Source organism: Brachyistius frenatus, unplaced genomic scaffold (genome assembly GCF_029030835.1).
Source record: "Brachyistius frenatus isolate BFR_SWC_R1_liver_20210118 unplaced genomic scaffold, ASM2903083v1 Contig_68, whole genome shotgun sequence".
Lineage (NCBI taxonomy): Eukaryota > Metazoa > Chordata > Actinopteri > Embiotocidae > Brachyistius > Brachyistius frenatus.
This window is the reverse complement of record NW_027210667.1, coordinates 1,481,683-1,506,060: the sequence shown is the minus strand read 5'-3', so window position 1 is coordinate 1,506,060 and position 24,378 is coordinate 1,481,683. Positions and strand designations below refer to the sequence as shown.

At 38.6% G+C, this 24,378-nt stretch overlaps 3 protein-coding genes across 9 annotated transcripts; 1 reads left to right on the top strand and 2 right to left on the bottom strand.

Moving 5' to 3' along the window:
- The first annotated feature begins 2,349 nt into the window (after nt 1-2,349).
- Nucleotides 2,350-3,309, top strand: LOC138625972 (olfactory receptor 52B2-like). The gene has a single exon (XM_069707334.1). The coding sequence runs from the start codon at nt 2,350-2,352 to the stop codon at nt 3,307-3,309; it is 960 nt and encodes a 319-aa protein (XP_069563435.1).
- A 1,119-nt stretch (nt 3,310-4,428) lies between these two features.
- LOC138625954 (protocadherin Fat 4) lies at nt 4,429-16,996 on the bottom strand. Of its 7 annotated transcripts, XM_069707288.1 has the most exons (15): nt 16,757-16,996; nt 16,196-16,537; nt 13,999-14,912; nt 13,747-13,921; nt 13,472-13,652; nt 12,911-13,161; nt 8,475-12,806; nt 8,269-8,370; nt 7,766-8,067; nt 7,586-7,671; nt 7,243-7,422; nt 6,970-7,097; nt 6,632-6,849; nt 6,289-6,547; nt 4,429-6,117 (listed from the first exon to the last, which is right to left on the bottom strand). In XM_069707288.1, exons 1-15 carry the CDS (start codon nt 16,809-16,811, stop codon nt 4,715-4,717), a joined length of 8,928 nt encoding a protein of 2,975 aa, XP_069563389.1. In that variant the 5' UTR covers nt 16,812-16,996; the 3' UTR covers nt 4,429-4,714. The 7 variants fall into 7 exon arrangements, with proteins under 7 accessions (XP_069563389.1, XP_069563390.1, XP_069563393.1 ...); XM_069707289.1 differs by lacking the exon at nt 8,269-8,370; XM_069707292.1 differs by lacking the exon at nt 4,429-6,117 and having other exon boundaries at nt 6,295-6,431; nt 6,632-6,652.
- A 2,423-nt stretch (nt 16,997-19,419) lies between these two features.
- Nucleotides 19,420-20,859, bottom strand: hmgb1b (high mobility group box 1b). Its single transcript, XM_069707287.1, has 4 exons — nt 20,672-20,859; nt 20,361-20,506; nt 20,100-20,274; nt 19,420-19,964 (listed from the first exon to the last, which is right to left on the bottom strand). The coding sequence occupies exons 1-4, from the start codon at nt 20,816-20,818 to the stop codon at nt 19,836-19,838; spliced, it is 597 nt and encodes a 198-aa protein (XP_069563388.1). The 5' UTR covers nt 20,819-20,859; the 3' UTR covers nt 19,420-19,835.
- Between the last annotated feature and the right edge of the window lie 3,519 nt (nt 20,860-24,378).

The following is a 24,378-nucleotide window of genomic DNA, read 5'->3' as shown; positions in this document are numbered from 1 at the left end:
AAGTATTCAGACCCCTTTAAATTTTTCACTCTTTGTTTCATTGCAGCCATTTGCTAAAATCAAAAAAGTTCATTTTATTTCTCATTAATGTACACTCAGCACCCCATCTTGACAGAAAAAAACTGAAATGTAGAAATTTGTGCAAATTTATTAAAAAAGAAAAACTGAAATATCACATGGTCATAAGTATTCAGACCCTTTGCTGTGACACTCATATTTAACTCACATGCTGTCCATTTCTTCTGATCCTCCTTGAGATGGTTCTACTCCTTCATTGGAGTCCAGCTGTGTTTAATTAAACTGATTGGACTTGATTAGGAAAGGCACACATCTGTCTATATAAGACCTCACAGCTCACAGTGCATGTCAGAGCAAATGAGAATCATGAGGTCGAAGGAACTGTCCAAGGAGCTCAGAGACAGAATTGTGGCAAGGCACAGATCTGGCCAAGGTTACAAAATAATGTCTGCAGCACTCAAGGTTCCTAAGAGCACAGTGGCCTCCATAATCCTTAAATGGAAGAAGTTTGGGACGACCAGAACTCTTCCTAGACCTGGCCGTCCAGCCAAACTGAGCAATCGTGGGAGAAGAGCCTTGGTGAGAGCGGTAAAGAAGAACCCAAAGATCACTGTGGCTGAGCTCCAGAGATGCAGTAGGGAGATGGGAGAAAGTTCCACAAAGTCAACTATCACTGCAGCCCTCCACCAGTCGGGGCTTTATGGCAGAGTGGCCCGACGGAAGCCTCTCCTCAGTGCAAGACATATGAAAGCCCGCATAGAGTTTGCCAAAAAACACATGAAGGACTCCCAGACTATGAGAAATAAGATGCTCGGGTCTGATGAGACCAATATTGAACTTTTTGGCGTTAATTCTAAGCGGTATGTGTGGAGAAAACCAGGCACTACTCATCACCTACCCAATACAATCCCAACAGTGAAACATGGTGGTGGCAGCATCATGCTATGGGGGTGTTTTTCAGCTGCAGGGACAGGACGACTGGTTGCAATTGAAGGAAAGATGAATGTGGCCAAGTACAGAGATATCCTGGAAGAAAACCTCTTCCAGAGTGCTCTGGACCTCAGACTGGGCCAAAGGTTCACCTTCCAACAAGACAATGACCCTAAGCACACAGCTAAAATAACAAAGGAGTGGCTTCGGAACAACTCTGTGACCATTCTTGACTGGCCCAGCCAGAGCCCTGACCTAAACCCAACTGAGCATCTCTGGAGAGACCTGAAAATGGCTGTCCACCAACGTTCACCATCCAACCTGACGGAACTGGAGAGGATCTGCGAGGAAGAATGGCAGAGGATCCCCAAATCCAGGTGTGAAAAGCTTGTTGCATCATTCCCAAGAAGACTCATGGCTGTACTAGCTCAAAAGGGTGCTTCTACTCAATACTGAGCAAAGGGTCTGAATACTTATGACCAATTTCTCTTCACAATGTTTTGATAAAACTACATAAATATGTGCACACGTATGTGATATTTAAACATCAGGAATATTCAATATACAGATGACAAAACATGAAAATATGACATTACAGCCAAACAGGTACTTTTTTTTTTTTTTTTTTTTTACCAAAAATGTATTTAAGAAATGTCAGAAAGCAACAAATTCTGGGGCAGAAGATGTGGTTTTGAATTTTTCACAAAGACATCCTGCTTCTTCTGCAATCTTTTGTTTAAGGGCACTATCGATGAAATTTATTTGTATAGTTTTTTAATTTGTGGTATCGATACCACAGGTTTTCTAATAACTTCTATGCACTCAGAATGTTTGTTCTCTCTTCTACCACACAGACTCATGTTTCAAACAAACAACTCTTTCATGAAATTGTTCCATGCATGCACAAACTTATTCCTGCTTCTGTTAGATGCATCAAACATAACTTTTCAGAAAAGCTTTTAACAGTCAACCACAGCACAGACCTGAAACTGTTCACTATCTGTTTCATAAGATAAGCAGTGAGACACTTCAAAAGCTTGAGTACACATGAGAGTTGGCTCCTCTGAGTTTTCATTTCCACACACATCATTAGACCAGACTCTGTTGGAAACCTTTACAATATAAAGTGCCAAAAACATCAAGACTGTTTTTGGAACCAGACCGCATTCTCTCAAAATTAAGGCTGAAAAGGTGAGATGTAGTTTATGACATATGACATGCAGGAAGAGGATTCATTGCTATAACCTTTGGAATATCCTATTGTATCCCTGTTGCCTTATATTTGATTAGTATTGAATGTTGAGTGGTATTTATTCATTCACTCTTTTCTGATTTTACAACCAGGATTGTTTGTTTTCTTTTTTCTTTTTTCTTTCAGGCTGTTTCTCTCTACCTGTGGTTATGAAATACACCAATGTTACCAATATAAAATACTTTGTTATCACTGGATTCCCCGGACTTTCACCTGACTATTATGAAGCTGTGTCTTTCCTCCTCCTCCTGGTCTTCCTTGCTATCGTGATTGGAAATGGTTTTGTTTTAGTTGTTATCATTTGTGAGCGGTCTCTTCACAAACCAACATACTTGATCTTTTTTCACCTTGCAATGTCAGACATCGTGTTTGGCACTGTGACTCTTCCAAAAATCATTGCCAGATATTGGTGGAATGACATGATATCTTCATTTACAGCTTGCTTTGCACAAATGTATTTTGTCCATTCTTTGGGAGCCATTCATTCTTTGCTTTTGATGATGATGGCATTGGATCGCTTCGTTGCCATTTGGTTTCCATTCCGATATCCTCTCTTATTCACAAACAGAACCATTTCCATTGCATGTAGCTTGTTCTGGGTTTTAACATTCATACGTATGATGGGGATTGTGCTTCACGCCTCAACTCTGCCTTACTGCAACCTAAATACCATCATGCACTGCTACTGCGATCATATATCAATAACTCGGCTGGGATGTGGTGAAAATGTTGCATATGTTAAAAATGTTGCACTTGCAAATGCAATGGTGACTCTCTTAGTTCCTTTAACGTTCATCATTTTTTCTTATCTTTCTGTCATCATAGCTGTTCTGAGAATGTCTGTCACTGAGAGGCGTCACAAAGTTCTGTCCACCTGTGCTCCGCAGCTCTTTATTACCTGCCTTTACTATGTGCCAAGATGTTTTGTTTATCTGGCTAACAATTTGGGATTACATTTTAGTCTCGTTGCTCGTATTATAATAGCAATGATGTACAGCCTCATACCTACAGTGATTAATCCAATAATATACTGTTTCAAGACTAAAGACATTAAAAAAGCTTTGATGCAGAGACTTAAAAATAGAAAAATAAACACTGGTATTACGTAGTACTCTAGAAAGTTTTGCTGATTGCATTTTTTTTACCCTAAATGTTAAAAAAGAACTAAATAACATGTTGCATACAGACATCTTATTGGATGTGCAGAACGTGTTGTATACCAAAATAAATAACACTATAAATAATAATAAATATTTAAAGAAGAGAAGTTCAATTCGTATATATACTTGAAAAGTACTTTGCCATTCTTGTATTTATTTTGAAGTTTGGAGTTCATTTCAAAAATCCATTCAATGGTTTTCAAGATGTGCTTTTAGTGTCTATATTTTTATGTAATAAATTAATTGAATTTATAATTGATTTAGTAAAGCTTTCTTTGCCCAAATTAACCTGTAAAATAAAACGGAGACAGAATACGGTCAAGTGCTGAATCCTACTTTCTTGCTTACATTCGGATTAATCCGAAAATCGTTTTTTGGGGATGTAAATCCACCTTATATATGTCAGTAGTTCTTGAAATCTAAATATGTGATGGTCTGCACTGAAATGCGAAATAAACCTTCCACAGACTGAGAGTAACTGTCATTACAATTATGCTATAATTCATTGAAAATCTCTACTTGTGTTTTCAAAGAATACATACAATTTTCAAAACTTTCAGAATATTTTTTGAAAACATTCTGCTGTGTAATATTCTATACATTGTGTAATGTGCTGTTTACTCAGGTTTCTTGTACTATATTTCTTATGATTAAAATATACTCAGAATAAAATCGAATAACTGTTTAAAAGATCAGCACTCCACTACTGTATGTATGCCAAATATATAATGTATACTGTGTAACAGGCAACAAATCTTTCAACTAGACCGCGATCTTAAGCTCACCTCAACACAATTTTTGGCCATCATAATTATTATGGCTACAAGAAGGCTTTATGAAATGTATGATAAAATGCTTTTGGAACAATAACAACTGATGCTGTCTCACATGATTGATGCTTTCACAATAAAATGTAACTGGGTTGCAATGCACTGCCTGTTTTAAGTAATCTATGGGGATATGTTCTTTTGGAGGACTGTGAACAGAACATGTTGGAATGTAACCTTGCATTTAACCACTAGGTGGAGCCAAACCATTACTGTATGTTTGATAAAGGAAGGAAACAGATGTAAGTCAATTTACACCTTTAATTTCAAATTGAACAAGGAGGTTATATGGGATTGTAGAAGGTGGAGGCATGCAGTTTTAAAATGTTACTAAATCAGTCCTTCAGCTTACTGGTAAGCATGATTCTATAAACTGCTATGATGTTAATAATATTTACTGACACAGTAAATGACTGAGTGATTAGATACATTTAACAATATCATTACATACAAAATATGTCAATAATATCTAAGTAACAGAATGTATTAATCCATCTGACCTATTAATTACACCTGTGTAATTACAGTCAAATCATTTCCTCTATGTCGCTTTGCATGTCGCAGCTATGACTAGATCCAATAGGTAGATGTGCAATATCCTCAAATACGGGAGCATAGCTGCTAAAAAGAAAGTGCATGTTTAAAACATTTCCCCATTGCTCCTCAAACGTACCGGAGGGAGCACAATCAGCTTCATCCTGACCTGCGGCAGAGAGGCAGGTTTGTTTTAAGAATGAGTTGGCAGGCAGGAAGCCTTGTTGCCTTAAGGTACATTCTGACAAGGCTGACTGGTCATGTATATATGTCTGGCCCCTGATGACAGTGAAGGGTCCGCACTCAGACTCTGAGCAGGTGAATGTGCTGTATGTTTCACTCTCAGATGGGACTGAGGTGGACTGGGCAGGTCCAGACTTCAGGGATGCATGATGTGATGTTTGCTCCAGAGGAGCATTTAGCTTTCTAATTTCTTCAAAGGAGAGACTTTGTATCGGCTCCAGGAGCTGTGGCTGTTGGAATCTCTTCATGTAACAAGGTTGTGTCCGTTGGGACTGCTCTGTGTCAAGCTTAGTCAACAACTGCTTGTTTAGGAAAGCAACATTTTGAGGCTTTGTAGGATTTTTTTCTTCACTGGAGCTTTCTTTCTTAAATCCTGTAAACAGCGTCCTCAAGTCTCCCCAATGCTTAGAATCACTTTTTGCATATTTTGTACTGTATAAATGTTTGTGCCAGCTGAGCTTCAGTGACGTCTTGTCGGAATGAAATGCACTACAGATGCTGCCGATTTCACAATAGTCTACCTCACTCTTTGGCACCGGCTGAACACCTGACAGGCTGGTATCACAGTAAAACTCCACACTTGACCTCTGCTGATCGGCGATCATTGGGTCATGTCGTTTCCCTTTCTCTGGAGACACAGCATCTGTGAGGATTGTGCTGTCATCAAAACAAAAAGCTATGTCGTCTGTCCCTTGCTCTGTTCTCTGTGGGAAGCGCTCGCTCTGACACGTTGCATCCTGCTGCCTCACTCTGTACAGGCCATAAAGCATTCCTATAATCACCAAGATGGAGATCAGAGGAAGAACCACAGCTAAGAGCCACATCGGCACGCTGCCCTGCACTTCAGAGCAATGATCATGGCTCTTCGCTGTGGAGATACATACATCACAGAAGTCGTCAGAGACATTATGTAAACAGATGCAGGACCTGTTTTGCACAGCAGGTCCGCACTTCCACCGGATTGGACAGTATGAGGAACACGTCTTCCTGTTAGCGCCCTCGTCAGAGCAAGGCGAGGGCAGGCAAACACCTGGAGAGCTGCAGCTGGACTGGGTGAGGGTTGAGCTCGGCCAGACGTCCACCATTACACTGTGTCCACTGACAGGCAGAGTGTAACCGGTCACATTGAAGTATTGCACACATCCACTGAACCCTGTCATGAAAAGAAAGAAGAAAACCTCCTGTAAGAAGTGAAATAGGAAGTCTCTATGCAAGAACCTCAGCAGCTGGAAGAACAGCTAGATGGGAAAAGGAGAAGAACTGTGCTGTACATAAATCGTTCACGCAGGAATCCTTTCAAAATAGATAAACTGTACATCTTTACCTGTTTGTTGAAGCTTTGTTTCTGCAGCTGGAGCTGCACCAAGAATGATCTTCTCCACACTAACAGGAGTCAGATCCATGCTTTGATCGGTGGTGTTCAACACAGGACTACCATCCACAGAAAGGAAAGTGTTCTGCCCGTTGCTGAACAAGGAGAGGACATGCCAGACCCCATCAGCCACAGGAAGGTCCACAGTGAACTCTGACAGGTGTTCTGACAGTGGATCTTTGGAAATGTACACAAGCTTTCTGCCTTTTATCTTAATAAGGAAAAACAAGGTTTTACACTTCAAATGTAAAAGCAACATGAATAAATATCTACAGTAAATGTATTTAATACGCACCTTCAGCATAATATATCCAGTCTGTCCAAAAACAAACATTAACACTCCATCATCTTTGGTCTTAAACTTGATGTTAACAACATTTTGTTCTTTTGTTTGTCCCTCTTTTTCATCATCCATCAAGTATTTTAGCAGGTAGTCTCTCTTGAATCTCTCCTTAATAACATATTCAATGTAGTCATTCCCATCAAATCGCAACACAAGCTCTTCTGACATTTCTGTTCAAAAAGGGAAAAAAAGCTTAATTTCGAAATTAAATATAAAATATAAATCATAAAGTCATAAAATCAAAAGTCACTTTCATGTATATACTTTTTTTATCTATTTTTTTTTTGTACCTTTAGAACAGTTTCTCCCAGTAAAAGGGCTTTTGCACTCACAAAGATAGTCAGACCAGAGGTCATAGCACACACCATCATTCTTGCACGGGACACTGAGACACGCTGACACTTTTGCTCGCGGACACCTGTGTACAACAAAGATGAAAGACACGTTTGTAAACCTCAGACATATGCAAAAACAACATGGTAATAAACTATGTATTAAACACTCAAGTATTTCAAAAATAAGGACTGAGTTGTTGGTTTACCTTTTAAATTTAATAAACCTACCTATCAAGTACGTTATATGTTGCGAGGGCCATCGAAGGTCTCAGCAGGATGCCATTAACATGAATGTTTCGTACACATCCAACAAAGTCGTGGGTTTTTATCTGAGAAGGGTGCAGTGAAATAGATTCAATAGTCCTCAAGCCTCCAAATGTCATATTATTGTTGCCAACATCAAGTGTCCTGATTGGATGTAAAGACAGAGAAAGAGAAATGATTGACACAAGTTGTAGTTGCTGACAGGGCTAAAAACAGAGAAGATAAATGGACCTTTCAGAAGGCAGATATTTTGACTTGTCATTGGAAAGAAGGCATATGTGCATTAATGATATTGTTTCACTGTTACCTTTCTGAAACACTGCCATCACTCTTTGAAAAACAAAATCCATTTTCCTCAACATCTGTGCAGTTGTCCACATGCAAAGAACCCATCTGTTAATACAAACAGAACTACGTGAGTGTTTTCAAACTCACTCCTCTCTGAAAACTGTTGAAAACTGATTAAACTTGTGCTACGACAACTCACATTGCCGATCCTCCTGGCAGTGACACTGTGAAAATATCCATCTGCAACTTGTTTGTGTGTCTGCAGCCTCACAGTTCTTGAGCCCAGGTCATAAGAGAGATGAATGGCCCCATCCAGTATTTGCAGTGCGAGGAACTCCCTGCTGGAGGCTCCTCCGGGATTGTAGAGGAGGAGGGAGTTCCTCTGCGCCGTGGCAAACTCGAGAGAGATTAAATTAGTCCTGCGATCCAACGGGGGAAATTCCATGAAGGACAGATCCTCAAAGCCGTAACTGTGTTCCTCACAGTGGACTCCACTGACACCTAGAATAAAGATGAATTGCAGTGTTGGTACATAAAAAACACTTGACAAAGTTCGTGCATTTTTTCTCAAATTCAAATAAATAGTGAAATGGTTTGGGGAAAACACTGTTTTTGTGAAGAATAATGAGAAGATTGACACCACTCTCCTTCTAAAATGCTGAACTTTTGCTATAAAGATCCCTTTTTCTGTTTTATTCTCACCAAAGGGACAGTTGCAGGAGAATCCTGCCAGTAAATTGATGCAGGTGCCCTGAATGCAGGGTGTTGATCTACAGTGGTCAATTAACTCCTCACACATTTCCCCTGGCAAAATGAAATAAAGCACAGATTGTAAAGAACTTCTGCCCTCTGTTGACACATAATAAGGTGGGTTTTTTTTTTTTGTTTCTTTATATGCCGAAACATACCTTCAAATCCAGCCACACAGTGACAGTGATATCCATCCTGCGAGGGACTACAAGTTCCACCATTCTGGCACTTCACCTTCAGGCATTCATCTACATCAGCGGAGCAGACGGAGCCAGAGAAGTCGCTCTGACACTGACAGTAGAAACTTCCTGCTGTATTCACACATGTGCCATTATTCTCACAGGGATTCACCTCACATTCATCAATGTCATCTTCACAGAGGGAACCAGTGAATCCGACCAGACAGGTACAATTGAGAATCTCCTTCTGTGGTGACACAAAGATGACCACTACGCTTTCCAGGACAGCCGCCTCCTGGCTGATGTAAATGTTTTTGTTGCACGATGCCCCGTTTTGACAAGGGCTGGTAAGACACGGATCACTGGTGATGTGGGAAATCGTTACATTGCTCTGAGTCTCCAGTAATTTCTTATGTCCAGCAGATACACCTCTCGCTACCTCTCTGCTGAGATACTGACCGTCGTAATTTTTGACGGCGGCCAACAGCAGGATTTCACTGCCAATATGTTTGATTCCAAACACATGAGTCTTAGAGGCCTGTAGGTTAAACAAACTGTCCAGAGCTTTCACAAACCTCAAATACTTATTCGACAAGAACTCTTCCATTGAGGATGAAGACACATAGAATAATATACAGCTGTCAATAGAAGCGTTCGTGAAACCTTTGTAGTTGACATAGATGCTGTTGTTTACTGGGAAGTGAAGCTGGTCTGTAGCTTCGGTTGTGATGTTAAACGTTGCCTCGCCTTGAAAAGGAGAAGACCACAGCTCACATGTGCCATTAGGTATTGTGAACATGTTAGTTGAACCACTTTTTATGGCGCAGTTGAATGTATCAGACTCGTCCGGATCCTCCGGATGTACATTACCGATCATGCCTCCTTGGAAAGAAGTGCCAAAATATTTCACCTCAATGAAGATATTTCTAGGTAATGGAGGGTTATCGTTTTCATCCACAACCTTGATATGGAACGTTGTTGTAGATGATAGTGGCAAAGGAAATCCCGCATCCCTGACAACCACGAGGACTCGATATGCAGAGATTTGCTCCCGATCAATAGTCCGTGTGGTGAGTAAAACTCCATCAGGAGTGAGAGAAAAAGCACTTCCTCTTGAGGGATTTATTATCCAGTATGTAAAAGGACCCTGATTTGGTGGTGAATCACGGTCAGATGCATTTAATCTGGCCACTACGGTGCCTTCAGGCTGATTTTCTTTCACCTGAGCCTCCGTGGATGTGAGCTCGGGGGCGTTGTCGTTAACATCGCCAATAGTTACCATGACATTAGTGGTCCCAGTGGCTGGTGGCGTGCCGTTATCAGTGGCTGTGACAGTCAGATTATAAAGTGGCCAGAGTTCTCTGTCGAGTGGAGAGTTAACTGAAATAGCACCACTGGATGGATCAACAGAGAAAGAGGAGTTTGTGTTTCCATTTGCAATGCTGAAGAAAAAACGATTCCAGTCCAAGAAGGAGTCCTGATCCAGAGCACTCACAGTCATCACAGACATCCCAGCCGGGCTGTCTTCTGTGACATTTGCCACATAGTGCGCAGAGGTGAACATAGGTGCATCATTGGTGTCGATCACATTGATGTGGACCAAAGTCTCATTTATGTCCATGCCTGTAATAACACCAGAGTTCTTTGCCAGAACTTTTAAAACTGCACGGCTGTTGCCCTGTTTCCTCAAACTAGCAGTTGTATATATTTCTCCAGAAAGCTTGCCAATCTCAAAGCCTATATGTTTGTTCTGGCCAAACATCAAGTAAAACACCTGACCTTCAGAGCCTCGGTCATTATCTGTGGCCTTCACTTTTCCAATCAGAGTTCCAACAGGCACATTTTTAAATACTGAAAAGTGAAATTCTTTTTTCCTGAAAGTAGGTGTGAACTCATTGACATCTGAGATTTGGATGACAATGTGTGCCAAACTAAATAAAGTCTGTCCGCCAGTGTTTGAGGCTTTAATCGTTATATCGAAGATCTGCTCCCGCTCATAATCAAAGACGTCCAAAGTGGTGATTGTGCCGTTTCTTGAATCAATTGCAAATTTATCCATATGGCCAGCGATAACAGAGTAGAATATTTGTGCATTTGCACCCGAGTCAATATCAGCAGCCTTCATTTCTACAACATTTGTTCCAATTTCTGAGTTTTCAGGCACGGACGTGGTATACTCTGAGGATGAAAAGACTGGAGGATTGTCGTTCACATCCATTACAATAACTGTAACATTTAACATGGTACTTTTAGAGATCCAACCGCCGTCTATGGCTTTGATTTGAAGGTAAGAAATACTTTCTTTTTCAAAGTCAAGCTCTCTGATTAGTGTCAGCAGTCCTGACACTTCTCCAATAGACAATGGTAAATTAGGATTTTCTGAGTTAATATAGTACATGATTGCACCATTGGGACCACGATCCCCATCTTCTGCTTGAATTTTCCCAATTACCGATCCTACAGGCAAATCCTCAGGGACAGAGAAAGTAACATGTGATTTGCTAAAGTTCGGAGAGAATCGATTCCTGCCCGTGATTTCAAAAGTGATTTCAGTCTGTGCTGTTAAAGAGGGGAAGCCCTGATCTTTGGCCACAACTAATAAAGTGAGGGACAGATTTTCACTCTGTGCTAAAGTTTGATTTAAGATTACTTTTCCATTGTCGGCTTGAACCCAGAAGAAATCGGCTGCATTACCTCCATTTAAAAGATACTCAATATTAGGGCTACTATTGACATCCAGATCTATTGCGGTAAACTGGACCACCTCAGTTCCCACAGCCAGGTGATACGGAAGAGCAATCAGAGGCTGGAAAGGCAGAAACATTGGTGGGTGGTGGTTGTACTGTTCCAATCTCACTACGACAGTGGCATTACTGTACAGGGGAACACGGCCACAGTCGAAAGCAATAACTGTAAACTGATAGAGTTCAAAAGCAGGATTATGCAACATCAGTGGCTGCTTTGTATAAATTTGACCAGAGGAAGCATTCACCCAAAACTCCTCATTTGGAGGTTCAATAACATAAGAAATCTCACGGTTTTGCCCAACGTCTGCATCTGTAGCATGAACTTGCAAAACAAACACGTCTTGGTCTTTTGTGTCAGAGAGGACTACAGTATAAAAAGGATCAGAAAACACTGGTCTATTATCGTTGACGTCTGAAATGACGATAGTGACATCTGTGCTTATACTCCATGCTGAGTCATTTGCATTTACTTTCAAGATATAATGATCTTGCACCTCCCTGTCCAGAAGTCTCTCAACAGTGATGTAACCAGTGGTGACATCAATATGAAAAAGCATCCCGTCACTTTGGTCAATTATGGAGTAAGTGATGACTGCATTAGCGTCAGTATCATCATCAGCAGAGGTGACTTGTATAACTGTGTGTCCAACAGAGGCATCCTCCGGCACTTCTGTGAGAAAAATCTGAGAAAAACGAGGGGCATTGTCATTTCTGTCTAAAATAATGACGATGACGGTCGCTCTGTCTTTACGATGAGGGTTGTCTAGTTCTGCAGCTTCAACTGTTAAATTAAATTCAGGGGTATTTTCTCTATCTAGACTTACAGTGGTGCTCAATAAACCATTTTCAGGGTCGATTGTAAAAAAAGGATCTGTGCTTCCTTCTGTTATGTTGTACTGCACTGTGCCATAAGAGCCAGAATCTGCATCAACGGCAAGAACATCGCAAAACCCGGATGGTGAGGAATTCTCAAAAACCTCGCATCTGTACTCAGCTTGAGTGAACTGAGGGAAATTATCATTTACATCAGAGATGTTTATGTGAATTTCGGAAAATGAGGAAAAAGGAGGAGAACCAGAGTCTCTGGCTTCTATCAACAAAGAAAACTCCTTTTTGTTTTCATAATCCAGAGGGTTCGCCACTGTCACTGCCCCGCTTAATTGTTCCACATGAAACATGTCTTCATCGTTTCCAGAAGCAAGATAAAAAGAGACCGGTTCAGCTCTGCTGCTCACTGCAGAGACCACAGCCACAAGGGTCCCAACTGGCTCATCCTCAGAGAGGGAATAACTCAGAACGTCCACATTCATCTCTGGGAAATCCGAGGCGTTCTGAAACCTGATGCTTATAGTAGTGATGTCAGATTTGGGATTTTCTCCAGCATCCTCCACATGCACATTGACGATGAAATCATCTGTTCTCCGGAGAGCACTTGAAGTGAATACAGTGCCACTTTGTGGATCAATGGAAAACAGATCGGAACTTTGTCCAGACAATGAATAATGTAGTTCTGCATTCATGTCAGTGTCTCCATCTGTTGCTTTTACAGCACAAAGAACTGAGCCTGCACAAAAAAAAAACAACATTCAAGAAATAAAACTCAATCTTATCATTGTTATCTGGAATGAGATACAGTATAAAATGTCAAAAGTAAATACAGTCCCTCACCTGGAGCCAAGTCAGTGGGCACATAGGCCACATAGGGGCTGTTCATGAACTGAGGCAAGTGATCATTGATATCTCCAATAAGTACAGTCACGAGCACGGAGCTCGAGAGAGGCCGGGTTGGATGTTTATCACTGCCAATAACTGTCAACCTGTAAATAGCTGCTGTTTCCCTGTCGAGGGTATTGGTTGTAAAAAGTTCTCCAGATCTTTCCTCAATGGCAAAAGGTACATCAAGGTTTTCCATGGAATACCTAAAGTGAAAAATACAACACATTCTTAGTGTATTGCAGTAGAATATAGGTAAACATCCTGTATATCCTGAAAGGTTCTCTATGCAGCATATGCAGTAAATTCAAGAAGAGACTACTGTGTAAGAAATAGAGAGAAATATGGATTCTGTCTTTATCCTTATCTCATACAAACATGGAACTGACATAAAAAATAAAAAAATAAAAAACGGCCAATAACTTTCCCTAGACCTCTAACTAAGAAAGCAATTACCCCAAATTCCTTCTCAATAATCTTTCAAATTTTAAGTGACTTCATGATGTGACATTTTACCGTATTTCCCCACTGACACCCTCATCAATGTCAGATGCTGTTATCATGGCGAACACCGTGCCTATAGGACTGTCCTCAGACACGATGGTGTTGTAGACTTTCTCTGTAAACTCTGGATGGTTATCATTGACATCGTCCACCACCACATGTACAGTCAAAGTTCCTGTTAACGGTGGCAGTCCTTCAAATGACAAAGTGACATTCGTTATCACATTGTTTGAAGAAACAGTTTGTGTAGGATATTATTTACATATCAAATTAAGAGTCTAAATGACCTGAATCAACAGCAGTGATGGTGACCATGTAGAGCGATTCCTTCTCCTTGTCCAGGCTGTGTAAAATTTGAAGCGTGCCACTGGGAGTGATGGAGAACAAACCATCACTATTTCCTTTCTGTATAAAATAGGTAAGCTGACTGTTGATGCCTAAATCTTCATCCAAAGCTGACACCTGATCAAAAATAAGAAATTAACATCAAAACCTTCTCCATCAACATTTAGTGAACTCTTACTGAGACCCATTCGCACCTGATACATCAGCAGAGACGGGTCATCCTCATTCTCCTGGACATGAATGATCAGTGTTTCTGGTGAAAACTGCGGCGCAAAGTCATTGATATCCAACACGGTCACACTGATAGCTGCTGTAGCAGATCTGGGTATGTCCCCTTGATCTACAGCAGTTATTACTAATGTGTAGTTTGAGTCCCTCTCTCTGTCGAGCTGATTTATGACTGTGACAACACCTCGAACTGTATCCACCACAAACGGACTCGCCTGGGTCAACATATACCGCACTTGGCCATTTCGCCCAATATCCTGATCGCGAGCCTGAACCTGCAACAGGCTCGTTCCCCTGGGGATATCCTCTCTGACTGACAGGCTGTAGTTGCTTTGTGACAACTCAGGGTCATGGTCATTTGCATCCTCAACATGCACGGTGAGATTCATGGTGTTTACCATCTGGGGTGAGCCTCTATCAGCGGCTGCTACGGTAATAGTCAGGGTATCTACTTCTTCTCTGTCTAATATTTCCTCCAAGTATACTTTTCCACTTCTGTGATCGATGCTAAATATCCCATCAGAGGTGTTGTTTAAATAATACAAAACCTTCGCATTGGATCCAGTGTCTTCATCCTCAGCGTGTACAGTCATGACAACAGAGTGAAGTGCAGTGTCCTCCGGTATTCTAACACTTCTGGCTGACACAAAGAAAGGAGCGTTGTCGTTGACATCTTCAACTTCCACAAAAACATGTGCTGTGCTGGTGAACTGTGAAGAGGCAGGCTGGGCGCAATCATTGGCTGACACGGTCAGATTGTAGGAGGACTGTCTCTCTCTGTCCAACTCTTTGTTCAGGCATAGACTACCAGAGGCGTGCAAGAAGAACACTTCCTCCTCATCTCCACTGACCACTTTTAGTTTCAGTTTTCCATTGTCACCTGGCAGAAAAGAAAAGATAACAAACGACTCATCACAAATAATAGAAAAGCCTTCTGATAAAGACCTGTTGTAAGGTAATATGGGAACTCTTAGACCTCTCTTTTAAGCATAAATAAGTGAATTATCATACTGTACACTCTTAAATCCCAATTAAAAACCTTATGTTCTAGCCCTTTATGCATATTCAAGAATTATTTACATATGACACTACAATCAAGCATTCATTAACTTAAAAAAGTGTTGTGTCTTGTTGCAGAATACTCTTTCTTTTCTAATGCTGCATTTTTAAGGGACCATTTTCTGAATGCTATAATTAAATATTTTTTTTAGAAAAAATAAACATAATTCATGTCTAGGTTTGACTTGCCAAATGTTGCATGTGTAATGAAAAATGTGTGAAAATGAGTTATCTGCTTCCACACTCAAAACCTGGAAGGTTTTATTTTCACAGTTATCTGTGCAAAAGGTCAGTCTAACTCATTTGGAGTTATATACACTGAAAGATGTGGATGGTGTTAATGCTAATTATAAAAAACTATATATTATTGGCCAAAATGTTTTTTTTATTTTTTTATCATACATGGCATTAGCTTCTCATTAACTTTAGCTGATCCATGAGATGCAGGGATGGTTGTAGATTTGACCCCCATAAATTGCTTAGACCCATAAATCCCTTGCTGGAGGAGCAGCTCCATTACAAAAAGAATGGATACAACACAGTGAAAATAAATCCTGCATTTGTAGTGTGTACGAAGGAGAAAGTATAAAGTACAAACAGATTTCAAACTATTCATGTAAAAATCAATGCAAATATATAACGTATAAAACTAGGATTTTAATTATCTGTATATTTGTGCTCACTTTTCTAAGATTTGTATCAATCATAATCATATAGACTAAATTAAAATGTGTATTTAGCTGTTTAATCAGATAGATTATTTATTGTTATTATTATTCTTTCATTTTACATCCTGTATATAATGAATGAATAATGTATAAGGAACATAATTCATTAATATAATATATTTTGATCAAATGCTTATAGATGATGTTAAGGCAGCAAAGAACCTTTCAACCTCCAGAGCAAAAGGTGGGCATGTTATTTGTCCACAGCAATAGGAGGGTGAGGTTCCCAAACACGCATGAATTCTCAGTGTATATTGGTTCTATGTTTAGTCTTCATTCTACAAGAGTACATTTTTACATAAAGTGACTGTTGTAACACTGAAATTTCCCTCGTGTTGGCTGGTAGTAATATTTCAGAAGTATTTTGCACACTTACCATCATCTTTATCTGACACATTCAATGACAGGAAGCAGGTGCCAATGCATGTGTCCTCCAGCAACGATGCAGAGAGGGTTTCCTGACAAAAAACCGGGGGGTTGTCGTTCACATCCAGCACATTGAAGTAGACCCTGACACCAGATACCTGCGAATCCCCCTGCTGCACCTCAACTGTGAGAATGTAGAATCTTTGTGTTTCAAAATCCAGGCTGCGGGATAATAGGAACTCCCCTGAGATGGGGCTGAGGAGGAACAGGTTCTCTCCATCATCCTCCTGAACTGAGTAAGTGATAGGCGTGAGACTCTCAAACTGCGTTTCCACCTTTCCCACAACGGTTCCTGTCAACACAGTGCATAATGCATCATTACAGGGTGGTCTAATAACTGCCAAGTGAAAAAGTTCAAAAATGTTGACAACATTATTGGCAAACATAGCAAAGATCAAATTAGTTGCATATTAGTATTGCAAAAAACATTAAATTATGTGTTGCCAACAATATATATTAACATATGCACTTATAACATACATTTGTGCTCCCATGAAGAAAGATAACTAACCTGGTAGTGTGTCTTCTTTCACTTGAAATGAATACACACTTTTGGAGAAAGCCATCTGTGATCGCCATCTGTTACGAGAGTGTAAGCTGGCTGTGCCATGCTTCAGCACAGCATCAGCAGATGTATGATACCAGGAGGGAGGCGTCTGCTGCCCTGAGACAATCTCTGCAAAGTCCCTCTCACGACTCACATTCAGTGTTTTTCCAGATGAAGGTTCATGAGAGGTTGCAGAATTTAACACCTTAAAAAAAAAAAAAAAAAAAAAAAAGCAGCCTGGTGAAATATGCATACATTTACAACTTTTGAGGCATCTAAATAACTAAAATGGGAGATTTCTTTTCACATTCCATATAGATAAAGGCACTGTTGCGTTATAAATTTGATAAAAGTTGTTATCAGTTACTACGACATATGAGCTAACAGGCCAACTTACCACAAAATGAAACAAAATAATGATACATATCGTCCGTTGTCCGGAAGAGTCCATTATAAAGTTGACTTCCTAAATGCCTCTGTCTTCGTCAAAATTAAAAAAATCTAGTAAGAAATTAGGATACTAAGCATAATGAAACAGGCGAGGCATTAAAAAGTAAAGTCCTGGAAACTGCACAGCTTTACCTCCACACAAGACCAACAACTGGAAAACTAGAAAGGCTGTATCCCCAGTGATTACTCAATCTTCTCAGTTTGTAATCCTGAATGACACGCCTCTTTGACATCACTATGCTAATCCTGCAGTCAGAAAAAAAAATCTATATATTTTCAGGTTCCAAAATGAAGCTGATTAAAAGTTAGTGACTGTTATTTGTATTTCATACAATATTTGGATGAATCAACCTTGTCCTGTTTTCTCTCCGTGGATTTTCCGACTGAGGTTACTCATTGTAGACATGAAATGGAATCTTTGAACAGTTGCCTGCGGTAAGGTAGCCTAGAGGGAGGCTTCCTTGCTGCATGTCAGATAGAGGTTTCATTCAGAGACTGCAAGGCATTCATTCAATGGGTAAAAGGAGAAAAGGAGAGGGGGAAAAAAAAACCCTCCACTCTGAATCACAAAATGATAAAACAGATTTTTGTGTGTGTGTGTGTAACAACATAAACAGTTTCTCAGGGCAACTATAATGAATTAAATAATTAGAATTTGTCTGGAATTCCCGAGCATTTCTCTATGACCTTTCTGCCTCTTATGGTTTACATAATTATTGTTACTACAGCACAACATGTGGCTGCAAGGGAATAGAAAAACTACCATTATCACTCTCCAATAAAAACAACTATTGTGACCCTAATATTAACTACATGCAGGAACATTGAGCCTATGTTAGACCCACTTTACAGGAGACGAATGTCTTCATTCATATTTGCAAACACTTCTGAGTAGTTATTTATACAGCAAAGGAGAGTACTGCTGAGAAAAGTCAGATAAATGGAAATGTGAGCCCCCTTTAAGTGACTGTGAGGCCCCCGTGACTGCGAGTTTGTCTCTAATTACAGAGAATGGGAAATCAATCCTTGCAAGGGATCACAAAAGGTTTCTGCCTCGACTCACTGCGGAAGAACACACACACAACACACTACTGGTACCCTGGTAAGACTCAAATGGACTCACAATTCTATGTTTTGGATGAGGTCGATGTAACTCATGAACGTAGAGCCTTATGTGAAACAACATTTAGCCTAAAGTCAAAGATCTGTGTGCACAATGAGGCTCAGATACAATATGTAGGTTTCAGTGGTCTCCCCGAAGAATACATATTATTTACTATTTGATTTGAGACTGAAAATGGAGTCTATTTTGTATTTGATTACTCATCGTATAATTTTAGGACAATCTTTATTCTAAATTGTCCTTAATTTCTGATGAAATTAAAATAAAAAGGTCTTTGTTAGCAAAGATTTTCAAGAAGTAGGTGTCTCATCAACACAAAAGTCATTTCTGTTTGTTGGATATGTCCTTTCAGGCTGGGCACCTGTATGTACATGAAATAAAACTATACTAAAAAAGTAACTTTTTACTGATTATACTGCACGATGTACTTCTTCACGGCGCCACCTTCTGGATACGGTCGGCTCAAACTGCAGTACAATGAACAGAGAAGTTACTCACTTTCCACAGTATGTTTAAAAAAAAAAAACATCAAATAATCCTGCAGGGTGTGGATTCATAAGCACTTTAATAATCACAGTCCTTAGGCAACGTGTGCTTGGACTAGATAAACGCCTCAAAAGCTGATTTTATTTCCAAATCAAGCAATAATGCATTCTTGATAAGAGTTCATATTGTTTACTGTTGCCAATTTCCTTCTCTGTTGATGAGCATTTCATTGAATGGAACCATGTATCGTCCATCCAGCAGAACCATCATTCTAGAGATTTATACATCACATAAGAAACAAAGAAAACTCAACTATCCTTGTGAAAAAGAACTTTACAGCAATAACAAGAACAAAGCGACATTATGTTATGTTGCACTTTTTCACAGAACATCAGCTATCCATTTTAAATGAAAAGCCCCGAAGAGTTTGAATTATTTATGTCGCTACATGTTCCACGTGTTGGGTCTGATAACTGACCGGACTCTTGGAGATGTTGAGAGCCCTAAAATTAAGAGGCAAAAAAACCCAAAAAAACTAATTCATTAAATTAAAAAGAACAACTTCGTAAAAAAAAAACCAAAAAAACTACCTTTATTGGTATTTATTGTTAGAGTGGTATTCAAAGAACAATAAAAAGACATTGGGACAGCACATAAAAAAATATTTTTCAAAATAAAGAAAAATACACTACCAACTCAGAAATCACATTTTTGAGTTGTAACACCGAAAGACTAGTTACTTTGATACGTATTTGTATTCCTCCTAAATAGTTACGTAAAATGGAAAGGGTAAAGAGCTACCACTAGAAAATATCAAACTTAAGATATGTAGTGTTAACTTTAAAAAAAAAAAAGGAGAATAACACTGTACATCTTAAAAACATTAAATATACACATGTTTTTGTTCAGTTTGACTTGTTTCAAGATGGTGAATTGAGTATATATATGGCATAAACAAAACTTCAGGTCCCATCCGTTTGCAGTCTACTCATCATCGTCATCGTCATCATCATCCTCCTCCTCCTCCTCCTCTTCATCTTCATCATCATCATCGTTAGCTGCAGCAGCAGATGCCAAATCTACTTTTCCCTTTGTACGATAAGAAACCATGTCCTTTGGAAACCATGACAAATGTGTTTTTAGGGCAACAGAGAAAGCCGATTCATTCAAATCTGGGTCTCACAAAAAAAATATGCTCGTTAGATTAACATGAACAAATCTATCTTCGGTCGCTCGATGGCTTTTTACCTTATCATATTTCTCCTTCAACTTGGCAGCCTTCTTCTCATATGGCTGCTTGTTTTCTGCAGATGAGCCATTCCACATCTCTCCTAACTTCTTCGCCGTGTCCCCGATAGAAAGTCCAGGAGTATCACTTTTTACCTTGGGGCGAAAGTCGGCACAGAACAGGAAGAAAGCGGACCTGTGGGGAAAACACACTTAGCACTTACTGTGGGAAAAAGAAAAGAAAAAAAAGACTATTGTGTACATGCTGATCGTTCTACATACGGTGGTCTCTTGGGGGCGTTGGGGTCCTTAAATCGCTTCTTCTTCTGGCCCTTGGGGGGAATGTAATTCATCATTTCCCTCTCATAGCGCACCTTGTCTAGTTTGGCCATATCTTCAAACTTGCCTTTCTCTTTTGGTGACATCGTCTGTGAGAAAACAGAAGCAGTAATAATAAGCAATCTGAAAGATAAACACGGCTTTCAAGAAAATTATACTGGATAGAGAATTAAAAAAAAAAAAAAAAAAAAAAATATTTTTTAATTTTTATTTTTATTAAATAATAATCAGATATCAAGAATGATTGATTTTACCCTCCATCTTTCAGAGCATTTCTTGGAGAACTCTGAGAAGTTGACACTGGCATCAGGATGTTTCTTCTTGTGCTCCTCTCTGCACGTTTGCACAAAGTAGGCATATGAGGACATTTTGCCCCTGGGCTTCTTTGGGTCCTTCCCCATGTTGGATTACTAAAACAGAGAGAACAAACAAATAAATAAATAAATACGCTATGAAATAAATAAATTAAAAAAAAACCCGGATCCAAAGTCCACTCGTGCAGCTGCAGTGACGATATCTAAATATGCCCCGTGCTGCTCGATTGTCTGCCTCTTTGCTTTGTCGGGTCCATCTTTTGTTTAAAGCGGGGAGGAGGAGGAGGTGGTGGTGGAGGAAGGAGGTGGAGGAGGAGGAGGGTGTCTGGGGTGACAGATGATCCGTTGTACAAAAGAGGGCCAACAACGATGCTCCTCTTTTACAACTGCAATGAACTTACTTCCTCCGCCGCTACGAGCTCCCGCAAAGAAAGAAAGAAAGACGCGACGCAAACGAGCGGAAAGCAGCAAAACGTGTAAATAACACGAAAGACTCCCTCAAAATGATATCAAATAAATACATTTAATAAATCAAATTAAAAAAAAAAAAAAAAAAAAACCTGCAGCTCGCCAGCTGGGATACGCAGACGACTGCGTTAGCCTCTCCTCGCTAGCTGTTCGCCAACAACGGGCTTTTATTTATTTATTTATTTATTTAATTAATTTTTTTTGCTTTGTGTCATCTTCTTTTCGCCTTTTAGCATTTACGCTAAGCTAACATGCTAACCGTGCTCGTTTCACGAGACGATTATTAAAATGGCTGATTTGATTTGCCCACAATAGCGGAGCGGGTCTGTTGTCACACCCCTTTACCCACCATCACCACCACCACCACCGCCACACCGGGGCCTTCAGGGCCTGCTTTTCTTTCTTTTTTTTTTGTTTTTAAGACAATACGAGATGAATATGTTTTTGTTTTAAGAGCGTCGGTCAAAGCGTCCGTGATGTCGCGGGGACGCGTGTCGCCGCCTCCGGGGCCGCCGCCGACCTAGCATCCGCCTAGCAGCTTAGCTTTTAGCAACACACGCTAACAGAAGCAGGCTTTTGTAAGTTAGCGGCGATTTCAAGGTTGGAGAATAGATCATAGTTAGAAACGCGTTAACTCCCGGAGCTTTTCTTTTCTAATTAACGATCCGCAGCCTGAAAAAGTTTCGGTGTGGTTTTTTTGTTTTTTTTTTAAGTTTAAACAAAAACAAAAAAACCCGTTTAGCTCCGGTGGAGGGGGAGTTAGCATCGTGCTCAAAGCCGCGCGCGCGACTAACCTTCGTAAATCGGTGCAAAAAAACCACAACAACAACAAAACAACAACAACAACAAAACCCTCCGACGCATCGGGTTTCATTCATAAGAGCTGCGCACTCTGCGCTCGTAAGAGAAGATTTACAACAAAACAACACAAAAAAAAAAAAAGCTTACCCCCCGAAAACAACAACAACAACCCCCTTTCGCAGCGGTTTGAATCAGGCCGGCGACACGTCGGTACGTCTCGAACAATGGGGACGAGGAGCTCCGTCGGTGCGCGCTCTTCTGGCTGCCGACGATCCGTCCGTGTTTATCCCGTCTGTTGTCGGCTGTCCGACATTGGCTGCCGCCAACTCCTTGGAGTGTGTTATTGGACACTGGTTGTCTCGGCGCTGCTTGTCGTACGGTTGGTTGTCCGACGATGTGACGAGCCGCGGCGCTAAACTTGAATCGCGGTCTCCGGGACGTCAAAAGCCACGAAAAAAAAAAAAAAAAGAAAAGGAAAAAGGAAAGAAGAAGCTTCCTCCTGAGACGTGAAGTTTTTAACGAGCGACAAAGTGGGACGACCGCGGACGGGACGCGGGGGTTTCTTCATCGGGCTGACTGAGAGGGGTTTTGTTGAAGTCATCGAACGGATTCAATCAATTGATTTGTAATGAAATGAGATGAACAAAGCACATAGGTCTATAATTCCCTCTTTCAAGATTAACTAAATTATTAAAGCTGTTATGGTATATTTAAACTTGTTTGAAAAAAATTATTAAAATAATGAGGAGCAATTTTCTGAATTAGTATTTAAAATATATATAATTGGAACGTTTTGACAGTATATTGAATTTTATTTTTTATTTTTTTTAATAAAACGACTAATAATTTACTTTACACAATCTATCATTTAAAAAGATGACTTTATGTTATGATATATTTAAACTTGTTTGAAAAAAATTATTAAGATAATGAGCAATTTTCTGAATTATTATTTAAAATATATATTTGGAACGTTTTGACACAGAATATTGATTTTTTTTTTTTTTTTTTAAATAAAACGATGACTAATAATTTACTTTACACAATCTATCATTTAAAAAGATGACTTTATGTTATGGTATATTTAAACTTGTTTGAAAAAAATTATTAAAATAATGAGGAGCAATTTTCTGAATTAGTATTTAAAATATATATATTTGGAACGTTTTGACAGTATATTGAATTTTATTTTTTATTTTTTTTTTATAAAACGACTAATAATTTACTTTACACAATCTATCATTTAAAAAGATGACTTTATGTTATGGTATATTTAAACTTGTTTGAAAAAATTTATTAAAATAATGAGCAATTTTCTGAATTATTATTTAAAATATATATTTGGAACGTTTTGACACAGAATATTGATTTTTTTTTTAAATTTTTTTTTTAAATAAAACGATGACTAATAATTTACTTTACACAATCTATCATTTAAAAAGATGACTTTATGTTATGGTATATTTAAACTTGTTTGATAAAAATTATTAAAATAATAAGGAGCAATTTTCTGAATTAATATTTAAATATATATAATTGGAACGTTTTGACAGTATATTGAATTTTTTTTTTTTTTTTAATAAAACGACTAATAATTTACTTTACACAATCTATCATTTAAAAAGATGACTTTATGTTATGGTATATTTAAACTTGTTTGAAAAAATTTATTAAAATAATGAGCAATTTTCTGAATTATTATTTAAAATATATATTTGGAACGTTTTGACACAGAATTTTTTTTTTTTAAATTTTTTTTTTTTAAATAAAACGATGACTAATAATTTACTTTACACAATCTATCATTTAAAAAGATGACTTTATGTTATGGTATATTTAAACTTGTTTGAAAAAAATTATTAAAATAATAAGGAGCAATTTTCTGAATTAATATTTAAATATATATAATTGGAACGTTTTGACAGTATATTGAATTTTATGTTTTATTTTTTTTAATAAAACGACTAATAATTTACTTTACACAATCTATCATTTAAAAAGATGACTTTATGTTATGGTATATTTAATCTTGTTTGAAAAAAAATATTAAAATAATGAGGAGCAATTTTCTGAATTATTATTTAAAATATATATTTGGAACGTTTTGACACAGAATATTGAAAAAAAAATTATTATTATTTTTTTTTTAAATAAAACGATGACTAATAATTTACTTTACACAATCTATCATTTAAAAAGATGACTTTATGTTATGGTATATTTAAACTTGTTTGAAAAAAATTATTAAAATAATGAGCAATTTTCTGAATTAGTATTTAAAATATATATTTGGAACGTTTTGACACAGAATATTGATTTTTTTTTTTAAATAAAACAATGACTAATAATTTACTTTACACAATCTATCATTTAAAAAG